Raw genomic sequence first — 21,032 nt, forward strand, 5'->3', positions numbered from 1 at the left:
CAACTATTTCAGATTTGGGGACAATTTATACCTTCAAGTCAGCGGAACTGCTATGGGTACCTGCATAGCCCCTCAGTATGCCAACATTTATGGCTGACTTAGAACAATGCTTCCTCAGCTCTCGTCCCCTTACACTCCTACTCTACTTGCGCTTCATTGATGACATTTTCATCATCTGGACCCATGGGAAAGAGGCCCTTGAGGAATTCCACCAAGATTTCAACGATTTCCACCCTACCATCAATCTCAGCCTGGACCAGTCCACACATGAGGTCCACTTCCTAGACACTACAGTGCTAATAAGCGATGGTCACATAAACACCACCCTATACCGGAAACCTACTGACCGCTATACTTACCTACATGCCTCCGGCTTTCATCCAGACCACATCACTTGATCCATTTTCTACAGCCAGGCTCTAAGATACAACTTAATTTGCTCCAATCCCTCAGACAGAGACAAACACCTACAGAATCTCTATCAAGCATTCTTAAAACTGCAATACCTACCTGATGAAGTGAAGAAACAGATTGACGGAGCCAGAAGGGTACCGGGAAATCACCTACTACAAGACAGGCCCAACAAAGAAAGTAACAGAATGCCACTAACCGTCACCTACAGCCCACAACTAAAACCTCTCCAGTGCATCATCAAGGATCTACAACCTATCCTGATGGATGATCCCTCACTCTCACAGACCTTGGGAGACTGGCCAGTCCTCGCCTACAGACAGCTCCCCAACCTGAAGCAAATACTCACCAGCAACTACACACCACACAACAAAAACACCAACCCAGGAACCAAACCCTGCTACAAACCCCAGTCCCAACTCTGTCCACATATCTATTCAAGGGACACCATCATAGAACCTAACCCAGGGGTCTCATAGACACGGCCCGTGGGGCTCTTGTGTGTGGCCCGCCAAGCTCCCCGCGCTCCCCGCATCCCCCTGCCCCTCTGCCTACCCGTGGGATTGCCTCCTGATGCTGCAAGCGCCACGCTGCTCTCAGAAGCAGCCAGCAGCATGCCCCTTCGGGCCGGGGGGAGGGGGAAGGAGGCAGAGGGCTCCGGCATTGCATCCTTCCAGGCACCGCCCCCCGCAGCTCCCATTGGCCGGAAACAGGGAACCGCAGCCAGTGGGAGCTTCGTGGGAGGTACCTAAAAGAGCAGCAAGAGCTGCACAAGCAGGGAAGCCTGAGCCCCTCCCCCTCCCCCAGGGGCTGCAGGGACACGGTTCCAGCTGCTTCCTGGAACGGAGCAGCGCGGAGCCGGGGGCCAAGGCAGGCAGGGAGCCTGCCCTGGCCCCAGTGAGCGCCGCTGCCACCCCGGAGCCGCTCTAGGTAAGCGGCACCAGGCTGGAGCTCACACCCTGAACCCCTCCTGCACCCCCAACTCCCTGCCCTGAGCCCCCTGCCACATCCCGCACCCCTCCTGCACCCCCAACTCCCTGCCCTGAGCCCCCTGCCACATCCTGCACCCCCAACTCCCTGCCCTGAGCCCCCGCCACATCCCACACCCCAACTCCCTGCCCTGAGCCCCCTGCCACATCCCACACCCCTCCTGCACCCCTAACTCCCTGCCCTGAGCCCCCTGCCGCATCCCGCACCCCTCCTGCACTCCCTGCCCTGAGTCACCTGCTGCACCCTACACCCCGACCCCCTGCTGCACCCCTCTTGTACCCCACACACCAACTCCCTGCCCTGAGCACCCTGCACACCTCCTGCACCTCAACTCCCTGCCCTCAGCCCCCACTGCACCCTGCACCCTTTCTGCACCCCCTGGGGGCAGCGTTGGGGTGGGGACTTCAGGGAAGGGATTGGAATGGGGCAGGGAAGGGGTGGGAAGAGGTGGGGCAGGGGCGGGGCCTAATGGGAAGGGGTGGAGTGGGGGCAGGGCCAGAGGCAGCGGGGGGGGGGGGGTTCAGTGATGCGGCCCTCGGGCCAATGCACTAGTCCTCATGTGGCCCTCGGGGTCATCTGAGTTTGAGACCCCTGACCTAACCACATCAGCCACACCATCCAGGGCTCGTTCACCTGCACATCTACCAATGTCATATATGCCATCATGTGCCAGCAATGCCCCTCTGCCGTGTACATTGGCCAAACTGGACAGTCTCTACGCAAAAGAATAAATAGACACAAATCTGACATCAGGAATCATAACATTCAAAAACAAGTAGGAGAACACTTCAGTCTCTCTGGTCACTCAATAACAGACCTAAAAGTGGCAATTCTTCAACAACAAAAACAGACTCCAACATGAGGCTGCAGAACTGGAATTAATTTGCAAACTGGATACCATCAGATTAGGCCTGAATAAAGACTGGGAGTGGTTGGGTCATTACAAAACCTAAAATTAATTTCCCCAATACTAATTTTTTCCCTACTGTTACTCACACCTTCTTGTCAGCTGTCTGTAATGGGCCACTCTCTTACCACTTCAAAAGTTATTTTTTCTCCCTTGGTATCCTGGTGTTAATTGATTTATCTCATTAGACTGACCTCACACTTGGTAAAGTAATCCCCATCCTTTCATGTATTTATACCTGCTCCTGTATTTTTCACTTCATTCATCTGATGAAGTGGGTTCTAGTCCATGAAAGCTTATGCCCAAATAAATTTGTTAGTCTCTAAGGTGCCACAAGGACTCCTCGTTGTTTTTGCTGATACAGACTTAACACGGCTACCACTCTGAAACAGAGCTTAAATAAACTCACAATACATTTGAATTATTTGAGAGCACAACGTCTCTACTATAGCACTCTGGGCTTATTTTCATTTTCTTTAGGTCAAGATAATACTGAAGTCGGTGGTTGTGCATTTTCCCACAACCAGCTTCCCTTACCACTTTCCCTTTGATGCTTTTAATCTTTCTCACGCCCAGTCTGTTAACAGATTGTTGGATTCACAGTTCTTCCATTCCTAACACAGCAACCTCTCACATCCACTTTGCCATTGCTGCAGTAGCACTGTGATGGCTGGGGATGGGAATGTACTTATATAGTGAAATGTTCAATTAGAACCACCTCCCAGTGGCGCCCACAATATTTAATAATACTTTTAATCCGATGGTGTCTTCTGTTGGTGGATCTTAAAATTTGAGATTCTTTCTCTCTCAGATATTAAGTTTCCCTATGGAAAGTGGCCACATGTGAAATGTGTTCTTAGGCCTGGTCTACACTAGGAGCTTATATCGAATTTAGCGCCGTTACATCGAATTAACCCTGCACCCGTCCACACCAGGAAGCTACTTAGTTCGAAATAGAGCTCTTTTAAATTCGACTTCTGTAATCCTCGAAAACGAGAGGAGTAGCGCTAAATTCGAAATGGCAATATCGAATTAGGCTAGGTGTGGATGGAAATCGACGGTAATAGCTCCGGGAGCTATCCCACAGTGCACCACTCTGTTGACGCTCTGGACAGCACTTCGAGCTCGGATGCTCTGACCAGCCACACAGGAAAAGCCCCGGGAAAATTTGAATTCCTTTTCCTGTCTGGCCAGTTTGAATCTCATTTTCTGTTTGGACAGCGTGGAGAGCTCAGCAGCACTAGCAACGATGCAGAGCTCTCCAGCAGAGTTGGCCGTGCAATCTAATAGAAAGAGGGCCCCAGCATGGACTGATCGGGAGGTGTTGGATCTCATCGCTGTCTGGGGCGATGAGTCCGTGCTTTCAGAGCTGCGCTCCAAAAGAAGGAATGCAAAGATCTATGAGAAGATCTCTAAAGCCATGGCAGAGAGAGGATACAGCCGGGATGCAACGCAGTGCCGCGTGAAAATCAAGGAGCTGAGACAAGGCTACCAAAAAACCAAAGAGGCAAACCGACGCTCCGGATCCCAGCCCCACACATCACGTTTCTACGAGGCACTGCATTCCATCCTAGGTGCGGCCGCCACCACTACCCCACCAGTGACCGTGGACTCCGAGGATGGGATATTGTCCACGACCGGTTCCTCCTCGGAAATGTTAGGTGACGGGGAAGATGAGGAAGGAGATGAGGAGGACGAGGCAGTCGACAGCGCTTGCACCGCTGATTTCAACGACAGCCAGGAGCTCTTCATCACCCTTACCGAGATCCCCTACCAACCGTCCACAGCCCTTACCCCGGACACCGAATCAGGGGAAGGATCAAGCAGTGAGTGCTTTAAACATCTAAACATTTCATTTTAACATAAGTGGAATATTTATATTGTTAAGAATGGGCTTTTCAGTCACTCAGTTAAACATAGAAACTTTTATTTATAACAAAACAGGAATAATAACTATTTCAGTAATTTGTTGTTCATGATTTATTTGGCTTAGTAAACTTTTTACTACTAACTATGTATAGAAAATCAAGTACTGTCCGGATATTCATGATTAGTCCACAACACGGCCCCTCCACTCTGTAGTCCGTTATGCTCAACTTAAAGGAAAAGGCGGTCAATGTGCCCGGGAATGGACAGACAGTCCTCCTGGGATAGCTCCGCATAGCTCTCCTGGAGGTACCGCTCCAGCATGCGCACGAGGTTCAACGGCAGGGCAATCTTGTTTGGTCCCCCGTGGTAGCACACGTTCCCACGCCATGAGTCCATGAGGTAGTCGGGGATCAGTGCGCGGCACAGCATGGCGGCATATGGCCCAGGCCTCTGCATGCATTCACGCAGCATCCTTCCCCTCTCGGTCTCCGAGATCCTCATGAGGGTTATGTCACACATGACGCCCTGCTTTAAATTAGGGAGGGGAATGTTAGTATTTGGACTGCTTTACAGCCACGCGGTGGAGGCGGCAGAGGGGCAGCATACAGGGATCTTTCCCGGGGACAGCCGCGAGGTGGTGGGACAGGGGCAGAGCTCATGCTTCCCTGATTGCTGCCAGCAGAGAGTGGCCTTGCATTCAGTGCGAAAGGAGCCCAGTGCTACTATTACATGTTTAAGCTGCCACAAGTCTACGGCTTACCATGTTTGCCCGCAGCAGAAGTAGAGGTGTCCTGCAACGCTTCTCTGATCGCAACTGCAGGACCCCAGACACATAAGGCGAGGGCCGAAAATTCGACCTTGTCCTGAGTGCGCATGTGAAAGGTGCAGTGCATGGTGTTGTTCACAGAGAAAGACTATGCTCTTTGTTAGCAACTTCATTTATCTGTCTCAGGAATTTACTCCCTTTTTCCCATTCCCACAGACACATCTGCGACTGTCTCCCAACCCAGCCTGGCATCACACTCCCAGAGGCTAGCGCAGATTAGAAGAAGGAAGAGAAAAACTCGTGAAGACATGTTTTATGAACTTATGGAGTGCTCACGAGAGCAGGCAGCCCAGACGACACAGTGGAGGGAGAACTTGTCACAAATGCACAGAGCAGTCATGGAACGGGAGGAGAGGTGGCGCCAGGAGGACCAGCAGGCTACTCAAACCCTGCTTGGACTAATGAGGGAGCAAACGGAGACGCTCCGGCGCCTAGTGGATGTTCTGCAAGACCGGAGGCAGGAGGACAGAGCACTGCTGCTGTCTATCTCTAACCGCCCTCCCCCGCCACCAAGTCCCACACCCCCCTCACCAAAAGTACAAAGAAGGAGGGGCGGCAAGGTCCGTTAAAACTGTCAGTCGGCCACTGCACACTGCTGCAGCAATGGAAGGCTCTCGTTCCAAAGTTTGAAAAGTCCTTTCCTACCCATCTCACACTAGCCCATGTGCAAGTTTCCTTCCCCCCCCCCCTTTTCATGTGCGGTTCGTAATAAAACATCGGTTTCTGTTAAGTACTGTTTCCGAGAGTGTCTTTTGGAGGGGATTCTGTCTGAAGGGGGGGAAGGGGTTTGTTACTTGGACAGGACAGTCACCTGTAGCAGGCTACAGAGGCGGGGGCAGGTCCAGCATCAGGACACATACACAGCACAGTCACCAGTTACCCTGGTCAGTCTGGGAGGCGGTTTTCTTGTTCTGGGGTGCGAGGGGGATTGATCTGTGACTTTGTGTCGGGGGAGGGCAGTTAGAGATCCTATGCCGCGGTCCTTATCCTGGATCACAGAGCCACGCAGCAGGGGATCTGTTACCCTCCGCCCCCTGCCAGAAAGTCACTTGGCCGACACATACATCCAGTCCCGCCCAGGACTGCTGGCAGGCTGCGTTGAAACAACCAATGCAGCACTGCGGAGCCTGTCATTCCCGGACTTTAGAAGCATCATTTGCATCAAAACAGTAAGCCCGCCCCCCGCCACAGTCTGCGTCCCCGGTTTAAAACATTCCCGCGAAAACAGTAAAAAAGAGAACCTTGTTCATTAACAGAACAGAACAGATTTTATTTGTTGGGAAGGTGGGGAAGGGGGTATGTAACTTGGAAGGTTAGTCAACAGTAACTGGGTAAAGAAACGGGGGCAGGTTCAGCATCTGTGTCCACAAAGTAAAAAGTCACTGGAGACCCTGTTCAGTCAGGAACCTGGCTTTCAAAGCCTCCCTGATGCACAGTGCGTCCCGCTGTGATCTTCTAATCGCCCTGCTGTCTGGCTGGACGTAATCAGAAGCCAGGCTATTTGCCTCAACCTCCCACCCCGACATATAGGTCTCCCCCTTGCTCTCACACAAATTGTGGAGCACACAGCAAGCAGCTATCACAATGGGGATATTGGTCTCGCTGAGATCACAGCGAGTGAGTAGGCTTCTCCATCTGCCCTTGAGACGGCCAAAAGCACACTCCACCACCATTCTGCACTTGCTGAGCCGGTAGTTGAATAGTTCTTTCCCTGAGTCCAGTGCGCCAGTGTAGGGCTTCATGAGCCAGGGCATTAGCGGGTATGCAGGGTCCCCGAGGATGACTGTAGGCATCTCCACATCCCCAACAGTTACTTTGTGGTCCGGGAAGTAAATACCTTCCTGCAGCCGTCTACACAGACCAGAGTTCCTGAACACCCTAGCGTCATGAACCTTGCCCGGCCATCCAACGTAGATATTGGTAAAACGTCCCCGATGGTCCACCAGTGCTTGCAGCACCATGGAAAAGTAGCCCTTCCGGTTGATGTACTGGCTGGCCTGGTGGTCCGGTCCCAGGATAGGGATGTGAGTCCCATCTATAGCCCCACCGCAGTTTGGGAATCCCATCTCGGCAAAGCCATCTCTGATGAGCTCCACGTTTCCCAGGGTCACTACCTTAGATAGCAGTAGCTTGACGATTGCCCTGGCTACTTGCATAACAGCAACCCCCACGGTAGACTTGCCCACGCCAAACTGGTTAGCGACGGACCGGTAGCTGTCTGGCGTTGCGAGCTTCCAGAGGGCTATGGCCACTCGCTTCTGGACAGTCAGGGCTGCCCGCATCCGGGTGTCCTTTCGCTTCAGGGCAGGGGACAGCAACTCACACAGTTCGAGGAAAGTCCCCTTCCGCATGCGAAAGTTGCGCAGCCACTGGGATTCATCCCAGACCTGCAGCACTATGCGGTCCCACCATTCCGTGCTGGTTTCACGGGCCCAGAATCGCCGTTCAACAGTATCAACAAGACCCAGTGACAGCGAGATGTCCTGGGCGCTGGGTCTCATGTTCTCAGAGAGGTCGGAGCTAGTGTCCGACTTCATGCCGTCACGGTAGTGCCGTAGCCTCCTCTCATGATTGATCTGCAGCTGCCTCTGGTACAGGTGGAGGAGAAGCTGCGAGGCGTTGAGAACTGCCACAACTGCAGCGATGGTCGCAGCGGGATCCATGCTCGCACTGCTGTGGCGTCCGCGCTGTCAGTAATCAGAAAAGCGCGCGAAATTATTTCCCGCCGGCGCTTTCAGGGAGGGAGGGAGGGAGGGAGGGCTTGAGTGACGGACGGATGACGACAGGCGCCCAAAAGCACCCTCGACACATTTTTTTACCCAGAAGGCATTTGGGGCTCGACCCAGAATTCCAAAGGGCAGGGGGGACTGCGGGAACTGTGGGATAGCTGCCCACAGTGCACCGCTTCCAATGTCGACGCTTGCCCCGTTAGTGTGGACTCACAAAGTCTCACAAAGTCGAATTACTGTCCTTAGTGTGGACACACACGTTCGACTTAGTAATATCGATTCCACATAGTCGAATTAACTAAAATCGAAGTACTCTCGTAGTGTAGACAAGGCCTTAGACACCCTGCGCCATCCATCTGCTGCAGCCTATGTGGCTCCTAAAGTAGCCAGGTGCCATCCAAACCATGTTATGGAAAAGACCATAGACAAAGGAGCAGAGAAAGGCATCAGATGAAAAGTACCAGAGCATATTGAAGTCAATGGGAGCTGTGCACTTGCATCTGAGAGGCTGACTTAGCCCTTGAATTTGAAAGACACAATAAAAGCAACAGGAAGGCAGCAGAAGAGTTTATCCTATACAGATCCAGAAGACTTTAATAAGTAGGCAGACTATTCAATGTGAGTGGCAAAAACACCTTGATTAAGCAAGATATTTTAAAAAAGAAAGAGAAAAAACTAGAAGAGTTATATCAGTGAATCACTGCATATGTAGTTTAAAACTGCAAGATTAATGAATTAACTGGGCTATTACTGCAAAGTAAGGCATTGGAGGTGGCACAATGGGTAGAGAGGGATGATTTTAAAGTTAGCCATGAGTCTGAGAGCTAAAGAATGTTATTTTAAGCTTGCAATAACTGTATGGTGAGGCTGCTGATGTCTGAGATTTTTATGAATTGGAAAAGAGACTGCTCACAATCTCTTCTGGCCATCAGCCTGATACCATATGGAATGCAGATGAAATAAGATTGTTTTTCAGTGGTTTGCACACAATCTCACAAGTAGAAGCAGCTGGCAAAGCCAAGGGTAGAAAACTGGCCAACAGAATAGTAGGTGGTATTACAGCATGACTGGTTAGAAAGAAAAGGTGCTGCTAACTAAGGGTACGTCTTCATTACCCGCCGTATCGGCGGGTAGCAATCGATTTATCCGGGATCGATATATCGCGTCTCGTTAAGACGCGATATATCGATCCCCGAACGCGCTCACCGTCGACTCCGGAACTCCACCAGAGCGAGCGGCGGTAGCGCAGTCGACGGGGGAGCTGCTGCCGTCGATCCCGCGCCGTCTGGACCCCAGGTACGATCCAAGATACTTCGACTTCAGTTGCGTATCTTGGATCGACCCCCCCCCCCCCCAGTGTAGACCAGCCCTGATGACAGTGCTACACAACATTGAATATTCCAAATGCACCAGTTACCTGGAGACACAATTAAAATGCTTGGATGACATCTACCATATGAAGTGATTAGTTTAATACTTCTAACAGTAAAACTCCAAAGGTGCTTGTTTATGAACAGTGTCACTAGTAATGTTTGATAGGCATCTTCCAAATGTGAATTTAAAAAAGGATTCCAATAAACTGCCCTTTATGTCGGCAATCAGTGAAATATGGGATAATCCAGAAGTTTAAAATCTTCTACAAGCTGCATTTAATGACAGCTCTAATATCTAAAATGGACTTCACTGAAAGTGACATATTGCTTACAAAACAAATGAACCTATTTGATGTAATTAGTCAGCCTATTCAATGGTAGGAGTACTGGACTTCTGAGAGTTGGAATACACTGAAGATAAAAATATTTCATGAACTATGATTTTTCTGGTTGACAACACACTGAACGCTGCTTTCCCAGATGATGATGGTGAAACTGCACAGCCTCATCTTGAATTAGTCACATTATACCTGCTGTAGATTATAGGAAAGCTTGAGGTTGCTTGTGAAGAAGTTAGAGTAGTGTTATCCCTTTGGCCTGAGCAGTTAGCCAATATTCAGGGCATTGCTAGGTTGTTACCTTCGGAAGGAGAAATTGATGATGCAAGTCAGGTATTTCTATGCAGCAGTCCTGTTTATTTACAAATATTGTACACAAAGTCTGTTTCCCTGAAGGCAGAAACAAACAGGAGGCAGTTTCCTTGTTTACAAATCCAGGTCTGCCTTTCCAACAAGCACTGTGCCCAGAAGAAGCTCTGTATCTCCGCTTTCTCCCAAGGTCATGATCACCACTGCTTCTCTTGCTTTTTCCTATCATGCTCACAGAGACACACAGCTGCAACCAGTCAACCCACTAGTCCCTGCTTTTGCAATCAATCCAAGGGAAACACTAAACTGTTGGGTACGTCTATACTTACCTCCAGGTTCGGTGGTAAGCAATCGATCTTCTGGGATCGATTTATCGCGTCTTGTCTAGACGCGATAAATCGATCCCGGAAGTGCTTGCCGTCGACACCGGTACTCCTGCTCCGCGAGAGGAGTACGCGGAGTCGACGGGGGAGCCTGCCTGCCGCGTGTGGACCCGCGGTAAGTACCTTGTAGTTCGAACTAAGATACTTCGACTTCAGCTACGTTATTCACGTAGCTGAAGTTGCATATCTTAGTTCGAACTGGGGGGTTAGTGTGGACCAGCCCAAAGTTTCTGATCTGCCTTGCCATGCAGTTTATTGCCTTAGGTGATGCCTTAGGTCCCTTCCAGTCCTACCATTCTGTGATTCTTATTGGTTAATTGCCCATTCCATTTAGCCTGAATGACAGGTAGTTAGTTCACCCATGGACTTTAACCAGGTCTGTGATTGATCAAAGACATGCTTGATGGCAGTCAGTAACACCGCAGCATAACAATAGATTATGAAGACAGATGAAAATTCAGTAAAAGGTATAAAAAAGGAAGAAAACTATACTATATCTCTCTCAGTTTACCTACTCAAAGATTAAAACCTCCAGTACTGTCAATATCCTGCAATAGAGATTTCTGTGCAAAACACAATTTACGTGATTTTTTTTGCTTTAATGTTGCTAAATTACAAAATGTGATGGCATCAGCTTCCTCACTTCAGTAGGATCAATTATTTTTGTCAAAAGTGAAGAAAGCTGGTGTTTTGTGCACTGTCATAAATATATACTTTTAAATGTATTCACATAGGTTAAAATTAGGGCTGTTAATTAATTGCAGTTAACTCGCGATTAACTAAAAAAAATCGCGATAAAAAAATAATTGCGATTTAAAAACTTAATCGCAATTAATGGCAGTTTTAATCACACTGTTAAACAATAGAATACCAATTGAAATTTATTAAATATTTTGGATGTTTTTCTACAGTTTAATATAGTATTCTAATTGAAATCAAAGTGTATATTATTTTTGATTACAAATATTTGCAATGTAAAAATGATAAACAAAAGAAATAGTATTTTCACCTCATAGAAGTACTGTAGTGCAATCTCTTTGTCCTGAAAGTGCAACTTACAAATGTAGATTTTTTTTGTTTGTTACATAACTGCACTCAAAAACAAAATAATGTAAAACCTCAGAGCCTACAAGTCCACTCAGCCCTACTTCTTGTTCAGTCAATCGCTCAAACGAGTTTGTTTACATTTATCGGAGATAATGCTGCCCTCTTCTTATTTACAATGTCACCAGAAATTGAGAACAGGCATTTGCATGGCACTTTTGTAGCCGGCATTGCAAGGGATTTAGGTGCCAGATATGCTAAACATTGGTATGCCCTTTCATGCTTCAGCCACCATTCCAGAGGACATTCTTACATGCTGATGATGCTTGTTTAAAAAAAATGTGTTAATTAAATTTGTGACTGAACTCCTTGGGGGAGAATTGTATGTCCCCTGCTCTGTTTTACCTGCATTCTGCCATATATTTCATGTTATAGCAGTCTTGAATGATGACCCAGCATATGTTGTTCATTTTAAGAACACTTTCACTGCAGATTTCACAAAACGCAAAGAAGGTACCAATGTGAGATTTCTAAAGATAGTTACAGCACTCGACCCAAGGTTTAAGAATCTGAAGTGCCTTCCAAAATCTGAGAAGGATGAGGTGTAGAGCATGCTTTCAGAAGTCTTAAAAGAGCAATGCTCCCATGTGGAAACTGCAGAACCCGAACCACCAAAAAAGAAAATCAACCTTCTGTTGGTGGCATCTGACTCAGATAATGAAAATGAACATGTGTCTGTTCACACTGCTTTGGATTGTTATCGAGCAGAACCCGTCATCAGCATGGATGCATGTCCCCGTGGAATGGTGGTTGAAGCATGAAAGGACATATGAATCTTTAGCACATCTGGCACGTAAATATGTTGTGACGCTGGCTACAACAGTGCCACGAAAACTCATGTTCTCACTTTCAGGTGACATTGTAAACAAGAAGCAGGCAGCATTATCTCCTGCAAATGTAAACAAAGTTGTTTGTCCGAGCGATTGGCTAAACAAGAAGAAGGACTGAGTGGACTTGCAGGCTCTAAAATTTTACATTGTTTTATTTTTGAATGCAGTTTTTTTTTTTTTACATAATTTTACATTTGTAAGTTCAACTTTCATGATAGATTGCACTACAGTACTTGTATTAGGTGAATTGAAAAATACTATTTCTTTTGTTTTTTTACAGTGCAAATACTTGTAATAAAAAATAAATATAAACTGAGCACTGTACATTTTGTATTCTGTGTTGTAATTGAAAGCAATATATTTGAAAATGTAGAAAACATCCCAAAATATTTAAATAAATGGTATTCTATTATTGTTTAACAGTGCGATTAAGTGTGATTAATTTTTTTAATCGCTTGACAGCTCTAGTTAAAATGTATTGAGCCCCGAACTTCGACTATGGCCAAGGAGTTCACGGAGCAGCTTGGGGGGCTGTGTGTGTGAATACGAATGGGTGCAATTAACTCATCTTTTCACTTCCCTGGTGCTGGCCTGCTTGTGCACTGAGCTGGCCCCTGAGGGCTGTTATAAATTATGCTAGCTGCCCGTGAGCCCAGGGAGACGGTATGGCAGCCAGGGATTATTGGAGCTTGCCCTCTATACACTGGCTGCAGGGAGGGGTGAGCAGCAGAGGAGCCATTGTGCAAGCTCTGTGCCACCAGATGGTCTTTCTCTGCAAGCGTGATCATCCCAGGGCTGGCTTCACTGGCTTTAGGTCCACTTTTTGCAAGTGCAGCAGCACAAGCATCCAGAATGCAGCCCAGAATTACTTTATCTTTCCTTTTTGAGTAAAACTTATACTCCTGAGGGAATTCTGCATCAACAAATTAAAAATTCTGTGCCAAAAATAAAAATAAAATTCTGTGCACAATATTTTAAAATTCTGCAAATGTTATTTGTCAATAAATAAATGTTGCTCCAGCATGGCAGAGGGGAGTACAGGCCACTGACTACACTGAGGTGGGAGATCACCCTGAAGCCACCACCTCCTCCAGTATTGGGACTCGGCAGTGAGGCTGCATCTGACCCTGCCACAGTGCAAGGGCTGGGCCTGCCCCAGAAACACCCTGGGGCCCTGCCCCTCTGCACCAAGTGCACCAGGCATGGGTGGGCAGGCTCAGCCCAGCAGGATCCAAGTGTGGAGGGGCTTATTGTGGGGGGATCCAGGTGTGGGGTGAGAGGTTTCTGTGTGGGGCAATCTGGGTGTGGGTGGCTCAGTGGGAGATCTGGATGCACAGGAGCTCGTTGCGGGGTTCTGGGTGTAGGGCAATGGGATTCTGCAAGGGGACCATTTGAAGGTGGTTGGGGCTCAGCAGGGGGGATCTGGGTGTGGGGGCTCAGTGGGGAGGTCTGGGTGCAGGGTGAGTGAGGCTTGATGGGGCGGGGATCCAGGTGCAGCTGGTTGGGGATCAATGGGGTGGGGATCCTGGGTGTGGGGGGCTCATCCGAGGGGTCCAGGTGTAGGAGGGTAGGGCTTATCAGGGTGAGGGTTCGATGGGCCTGCTTAATGGGGGAGCCCCAGCTGCTGATAAGGGGAAAATGCATGCCGGGCTCCCGCTTCCCCCCCATGATTCCCCTATCCCCTTTTCTTCTCCATCCCCCTCCCCTCACTCCCACATTCACCTCCCCCTGCCCTATTCCACCCTCTTCCTTCCCCACTGTCTCTTTCCCTCACCCCCCTTCCCTCATTTTCCCCACCCCCTGTGACGTTATTGACATGAACTGTGACCGTATAGATCATTGTTGCAACCAAGGTCCTATAGTTGCACCAAATCTTGTACAAAGAAGGTCAAGTAAGGTGTCTATGAAAAGGCTGTAATTTGCTGCTTATGATTATGCTGTCTGTATGTGTGTATCATTTTTGTATGTGAAGTTATGAATATGGGCTATGTACTTGTATCTCAATGTGTTTGATTCTAAATACCATTAGAGAAGCATTTGGTCAGCTTCTTGAGAAAGAATTCTTCAGATTAAGTGCCCAATCAAGAAACACTTAACTGACAATGGACCTTAGGAGACTCTAATCCACATATGAGGAGCCTTCCTGGGAATGTTCAAGGTAGCATGTGAGCAATGGCTGCTCTACCTGTAAAGAACTGAGTCATGCAGGGACATGTGACTTGCCCATGTGACTCCAAACTCCATCTTGCTGCTGTGATTTTCCACAGTAAGAACAAAGGGGTGTCCTTCCACGTGGCAGAGGATATAAAAAGCCGTGGAAATCCCTCCATTTTGTCTTCATCCTGCTTCTTACCTCTGGAGGAACTTTGCTACAAACTGAAGCTCTGAACAATGGACTGAATGACCCATCCAAGCTGTGGATGTACTCCAGAGACTTGACTTAAGTCAGCAATTTATTCCATCACTGCTACAAGCCTGAACCAAGAACTTTGCCATTACTGTATATAATTGATTCCTTCAACCAATTTTAACTTTCATCTATATTTCTTTCTTTTTAAGAATAAACCTTTAGATTTTAGATTCTAAAGGATTGGCAACAGCATGATTTGTGGGTAAGATCTAACTGGTATATTGACCTGGGTCTGGGGCTTGGTCCTTTGGGATCGGGAGAACCTTTTTTCTTTTACTGGGGCGTTGGTTTTCATAACCATTCATCCCCATAAGGAGTGGTGCTGGTGGTGATACAAGGGAATTGGAGTATCTGAGGGAATTGCTTGTATGACTTCTGGTTAGCCAGTGGGGTGAAACCGAAGTCCTCTCTGTTTGGCTGGTTTGATGTGCCTTAGTAATAAAGGAACCCCAGCCTTGGTGTGACTGCCCTGCTCTAAGCAATTTGTCCTGAATCGATACTCTCAGTAGTGTCCCGCCAGAGGCCGCTTTGTTACAGTGGTGGAGTCATGCTAGGATCCACAGAACCAGGTCAATTAAGCTTCAGATCAGAACCCCACGCTATCCAAATTTGAATTTTGGGATTGAGAGTTTTGTTGGGTTAAAGATCAGTGACCATGAGCCAGAAAGCATCAGCAGAAGCAATGAAACTGCAAGCCCTGAGAGACAGCCTGCAATTTGAATGTAATCAAAAACTGGCAGAAATTCAAATGAGAGAGAAGCAAGCCTTGGCCCAGCTGGAAAAAGAAGCTGCTGAACAACAGAAGGAGCTTCTGAAAGACAGAAGGAAGCTGCGGAAAGAGAGGAAAGGGCTCGTAGGGGGTGTATGGAACTGCTGGCTGCTCAGGAGAGGGTTTGCCAAATGCAACAAGAAACTGCCAGACTTAGGCTCCAAATCAAAAAAGCAATGGAAGAACAGCAGAAACTTTATCATCTTGAAAGTCCAGTTTATAACAATGTTGGTATGTTGTAATACTCTGAGCAGTTTTCTGTGTTCAACCCATTATGCTATGACCAGGGGGAGGGGGGACTCTAACCTGGTGGGAAATAGCTGTTTGTCTGTGCAAAAAAGCAGTTTGTCTGTGAATGTTTCTGAATGTCTGTCTAATGTCTCAGAAGTAAATCTGAAATTCGATCAAGCATAAAAAGAACTCATTGGTCAGGAAAATGTTTCTCAGGAGCAGATTAAAGTGGATGGTCAGGTTAAAGCCCTAACTGAAGAAGAAAAGGGTAGATTTTTGATGGGTGATGAATTGTTGGCTATTACAGCTTGTAAGAGTAAACCTGAAAAAGGTGACTGTGATTTGCTGGAAGTAGCTCAGTGTAGTGTGGAGAACAGCAGTTTATCTGGTAAGGAAGCTGCCCCACTCTCTCAGTATTTGTCTGTAACCAGCCCTGTATGCTGGGACAAGGGAGAGGAGGACAAGAAAATGTTGGAAGAGCCTAGGCAGCCTTGTAAGCTAATGGCTTTGTCTAATCAGCAGTTTGGGAAGGCAAGGTTAATGGAAGATGAGTGTCCCTCTACCTTACCTGTTGTCTGTGTGGAGAATGGTGACAGTGAAGGAAATGTGCTTCTGTCTGTTAGGAGTATTGACTTGCCTATGGAGGAAGCTACCCCAATCTCCAAGCAGTTGTCTGTGAACAGCCCTGTGTGCTGGGACAAGGGAAATGAGATCCCAAGCTGTGTGTTTGTTAAAGGGGAATGTTTCTCCAGCTCTTCTGGACAGAAAGTGCTTCTCAGTTTATGCTACTTGACAATTTATCAGTGGTCCCAGAGTTGGTTCTGGATACAGCTAAAGCCCAGAAAGGGAATGGTCCTAAGTTTGTGTCTGCTAGGGAGAATGGCACTGTAACTAGGTTGCATTCAGTTAGTGTTCTAGCAAAATCCCAGAGACCAGACAATTCTGGTGCTTGTATTTTGCCTGTTGCTAATGTGTTGCTGGGAAAGGGTGTAGCAACTCTGTCTGATCAGGGTGATACCCTAGCTGGGGCACAAGGAAAGCATAAAGGTGATTTGATTGTGTTGCCCACTGACAATGTTGAAACTTGTAACAAGGAGGAAATGATTCCTAAGCCTATTGAGCCTGACAACTTGCAGGTTGCCAGTGACTGTGAGGAAAGTTGCAGAGGGAAAGAAAGTACCTCTTACCTTTTGTCTAGTGAGTCTATGAGCTTGCCTGAAAGGAGATTGTGTAAAAATTATCCTGATGGGCCAGAAATGATTCTGAATGTAAGTGAGACCCAGAAAGAGTCTGTTGTTGCTCAGGAAAATGTTCCTTTAGAACAAGCCCTAGGTAAGAGGGTAAGGGCAGAATTTCTGTGAGGGGTGAATTGTTGCTTAGAGAAGCTCCTAGGGAAAGGAATCCTCATGGTAATCTGTGCAAGCAATTTGCTGTAACTGAAGGGTGTGGAAGTGATTTGATCAAGGAAGTTTCAGTTCCTAACAGCCAGAAATATTCTGTTGTGAATGGATCTACTGACTTTCCTTTTGAAAAATCCAGTGTGGATCGCTTAGAGAAGGTCTCAGATAAAATGAAAATTGTCAGGGAATTTGAACGACCCTATGACCAAGTGGCTGTGTTTGGCCAGTTTGTTGGGAAGACAATGGTGTTGGGACAGGAATGTCTCCATGCTGATTCTTTAAGTGAGCAGTCTGTGCTTCAGGGTCTGAGGACAGATTTGGTTACTGGTGTTTCAGAGCAGAACAGTTTTATAGCTGAATACTTAAAGATGCAGGGAGAGCAAGCGAACTCTCACCCTCAGACTCTTTGGATTTGTGTGGTATCTCTGGCCTATTTTGTGTAGAGTTATGGTTTATTTGCTGATTTGGTGCACAGGATATATTAATACACAAAACTCTGCTTGGTCTTTGCAATACTAAAATCAAGTCTCTTCACTCCAATGTACAGTTTTTATAATGACATCAGTTATTGTACATAAAAAATTACGTATTCTAGAATGGTTATTTCACAGCCACCTATTGTAATTTTATTAAGATGATGTTAAAAAAAAATAGTGAACAGAGTTTGAGCATAGAAGTTTCTGGTTAAAGCTACATCGAAAATGAAATCCCAATGGTGCCTATGTGGACAGGTTTCACTGCATTTCCAATGGTTATGTATTATCTTTCACTCAGAATATGAATCATTAGGGGCATTACATGCTTTATTCTTTGGACTTAGTTTTGATATAATTAATAGCCTCTTTTCTTTTGTTTCTTCCCCTCTCCAGTCACACCCAGCTTGTCAGGGCCCTGACTTCACTTGGCATCTCTTTAACATCAATGGACACAGCCCACTAATTCAGCACTTCCTCCAGAGCTATAATGTTGAACCACAGTCTGGACAAGACATCTTGATTCACAGGAGGGAGATCTGCAAGCCTATACCATATCCTTATGATCAACTCAGAGAAATTAGAGATGGAAAAATCTTGTTAGGTCACATTCTATCCATTCCCCAAGAGTGCAGGATTATTTCTTACAGCATATTATTGAAGATTTTCTGGGTTCAGTAGTAAATGTCTCAAGCTTTAGGGCTTTCCCCCCTTCCATTGAGAAACTATTCCACAAGCTAACAAACCTCATACTTTGTGTTTCCTGAAAGCCAGCCTGAATTAATCACCACCCATTTTCATCCAATTATTTCTAGCTCTATCTTCTGACCATCTCACACAATTGTCTCCCTCTTTGTGTTTGTGCCCTTCATATTATTGTAGATGAGACTGACATCCCTTTCCTATACCCCTAGACATTGCTTAGCCAAGTTATACATATTTAGTTATTTTAAGCTCTCTTCATAAACCAGCCGTAGCCCCTTTATCATGTTTATAACGCCCTCTTATACGCTTCAGTGAGGAAAACAGAGAAAGGTCAGAGTCTGCTTATTCTCCTTCCCCAGTCGGTGGATTGCTGGTTTAGTCGGTGTGGCTGCAGAACTTTGTTCAGTTGCAGGACCAGACCTTAAGTTGATTATGGCTTCAAACTGCCAGAGATCAGATTGAGGAAGAGGTAGTATAAGAACACATTTATACATTGGCCAGCTGCTGTGGAGCCAATGTATAACCATACTGGTGGTAACCTTCAAGGGGATTGCTTTGCATTGAACAGAGTCAGAATGACAGGCTCTCACTAACAGAATAGGAAGGTTAAGAAAACAAATGTGGGAGGGAGCACCTGAATAAAATGGGAGATAAAATGCTGTCTAAAATTAGATTGGGGTTAAAATGCAAATATTTTTCTACTGGGAGTTTGAGTGCTCATAAAAATTAAGGGAGCAATGCCAGGAGGGAGTGTGACAGATTTACGTTACCAATCTGCCTGGGGCCACAGGATCTTTTTGGGGAGGAGATGACGAGGCACACCAAGTGTATACATTTTAAAGCTTTATTGATAAAACAATAAAATAACAGCAGAGAGTGCTGGGAATGCTCCCATGTCACTCAGGGGAAGAAAGAAAGCGTTAATGCCCCAAGCCCTAACCCACCTTCATACTCACACGCGCACAACCCAGACTGGCCAAGTCTGGGTGTAACGTCAGAAGAAGAGTGTGGGGGAAGGTGGACGGGAGTGCTGTCCTGGGCCCAGGCCGTCCAAGGATCTGCTGTGCTCTCCGAGTTGCTTCAGCTCTCAGGAGGGTTTTTAAGTCCTGGGCTCCTTGGGGTGGGGGTTTTTGTTCAGGGCCCTCTGTTCCTGGTGCTCTTTGTACCAGTCCAAACAGGCTTGCTGTGGCCTCCCTGGTTTCCCGGCTCCAGAGACTGTTTTCCCTTCTGTTGGCCTTTGCTGTTGCCATTTCATTTGCTCTCATTGTTCTCGCTGTTATCTCTGCAGCTCTGTGTCTCAGCTTAGTTCTTCTCTTCTCACGGCTGGTCGGGGTGGTTGGACTTCGCCCCTTCTGTCTTGGCAGGTAGCAGCTGGCCTTGGGCTGAAGTTAGCTTCTTATCTTCGGACTGAACTTGCTAGCTGCAATGTTGAATTAACCCGTTCTCTGCTTTCTTCTTTCTCTCCCCCCCTCGGCCTCTCGTACCTGCAAAGGAAACTTCCACTCCCCACTCACACACCTTTGACCCTCCCCAAAATGCTTTGTGATGCTAGCAACAGCGTTAGCAATATACAATGCTGATCTGCCTTCCCAAGGGACTCCCTGAGGGAGGGGGCTTTGGGGGTGTGACAGGAGGCTCAGCCTTTACCACCCTTGCTCCTTTGATCCTAACCATGAAGATCCCCTGCTATTCTAATCCTAACTTCCCTGACATAAAGCTCTGCCAGTACGCCCCAATCCTGACCGTAAATGTCCTGTGCTATTCCAGTCCTGAGCCCCCCATCCCCTGCCTGCTACAGCTCTACCAATTCATCTCAGTCCTAACTTATGCATCCCCTATTGTTCCTCTCATATGTCCTTTAGCAAAGAAAAAACAAACCAGACAATATTTTTTTCTTTTACGTTTCAAACTACGGAGTCCACCCCAACCTATTCAGATGTGATCCGACAAGGTTTTAATCATATTCGCCATCTGGACAATGCCTTCAAAACAGTGCACCAGAGACACTGCAGAGAAATGAAGGATTTTGACCAGCACCAGTGGAAGGAGAAGCAAGAATTCCTCAGGTAAAAAAATGAGTGTAGTTTCATTCTAGCATATTCTGTGATTATCTGAACCCAACTGATGATTTCCTTGTCTGCCACAGGCGAAACCTGTTAGCTAACGTTGATTCCAGAGGCATTTCGGGGCATGAGGAAATATGGGGATGGCTTTGTGCAGCTAGTTATTCCAGGGGGGTACAGAGATGCAATGTAGTGTTTTTCTGATGTTGCTTTAGGTGGAATCTGTGAGCTAATGCTCATCCAAAGGAGTTTGAGAATATAGTTTGTTTTGGAAGGGTGATCATGAATTTTGGTGAGGGTAACAGGGTGATTAAGAGAGTGAGTTTGGAGGGTGTGTGGAATGCAGAGCTTTAAATGTTTATGGATTTGGGGATACAAGGGTTAGCTAATGTCAATTCCAAAGTGGTGAAGAAATCCACTCCTAAACTTTCTTTGATTGCTCTAGGTGATTTAAGAAATCTTTTCTATCCTTAATACTTAAATACCTTTGAACAGTTTATATTGCTTTTCTTTCTCTCTCTCCCCGGCCTCCCCACTCCACAGAAAAGAGAAGCAATTGCTGTCAGAGAAAAGAGAGATGAAGAAGCTGAACCAATTGTTGACCCCTCGCCTGGATGTACTCTTCAGTTCTGACAAGTCTTCAAGTCTGTCACAGAAGTGTCTTCATCCAGAAACAGCCAAACAGTAAAACAGCACCCTGAGCAACCCAGAATTCATGATTCCCCCAACATAAATTGACATAAATGTCCATTCAGATCTTCATATGCATCTTAACGGTATATTTTGGTCAGCCTATCCCAAAGCTTTCTCCACCAATTAGGAACAGACAAACCTGAAAAAATGTGAAGATTCAGTTCACAGAAGTACTCTGAGTTTAAAAGTTTGACTGATTTCTAAACTCATTGATCTGTA

General features: G+C 46.8%; 1 protein-coding gene across 1 annotated transcript in view; it reads left to right on the forward strand.

Moving 5' to 3' along the window:
• FAM227A (family with sequence similarity 227 member A) overlaps nucleotides 1–20,808 on the forward strand; it is a 53,473-nt gene extending 32,665 nt beyond the window's left edge. The window contains exons 13-15 of the mRNA XM_065405496.1: nucleotides 17,749–17,906; nucleotides 19,971–20,123; nucleotides 20,664–20,808. Coding sequence (XP_065261568.1) covers nucleotides 17,749–17,906; nucleotides 19,971–20,123; nucleotides 20,664–20,808 — 456 coding nt within the window. The remainder of the gene's footprint in view (nucleotides 1–17,748; nucleotides 17,907–19,970; nucleotides 20,124–20,663) is intronic.
• Nucleotides 20,809–21,032: the final 224 nt, after the last annotated feature.

Source organism: Emys orbicularis, chromosome 1 (assembly GCF_028017835.1).
Source record: "Emys orbicularis isolate rEmyOrb1 chromosome 1, rEmyOrb1.hap1, whole genome shotgun sequence".
NCBI lineage: Eukaryota > Metazoa > Chordata > Testudines > Emydidae > Emys > Emys orbicularis.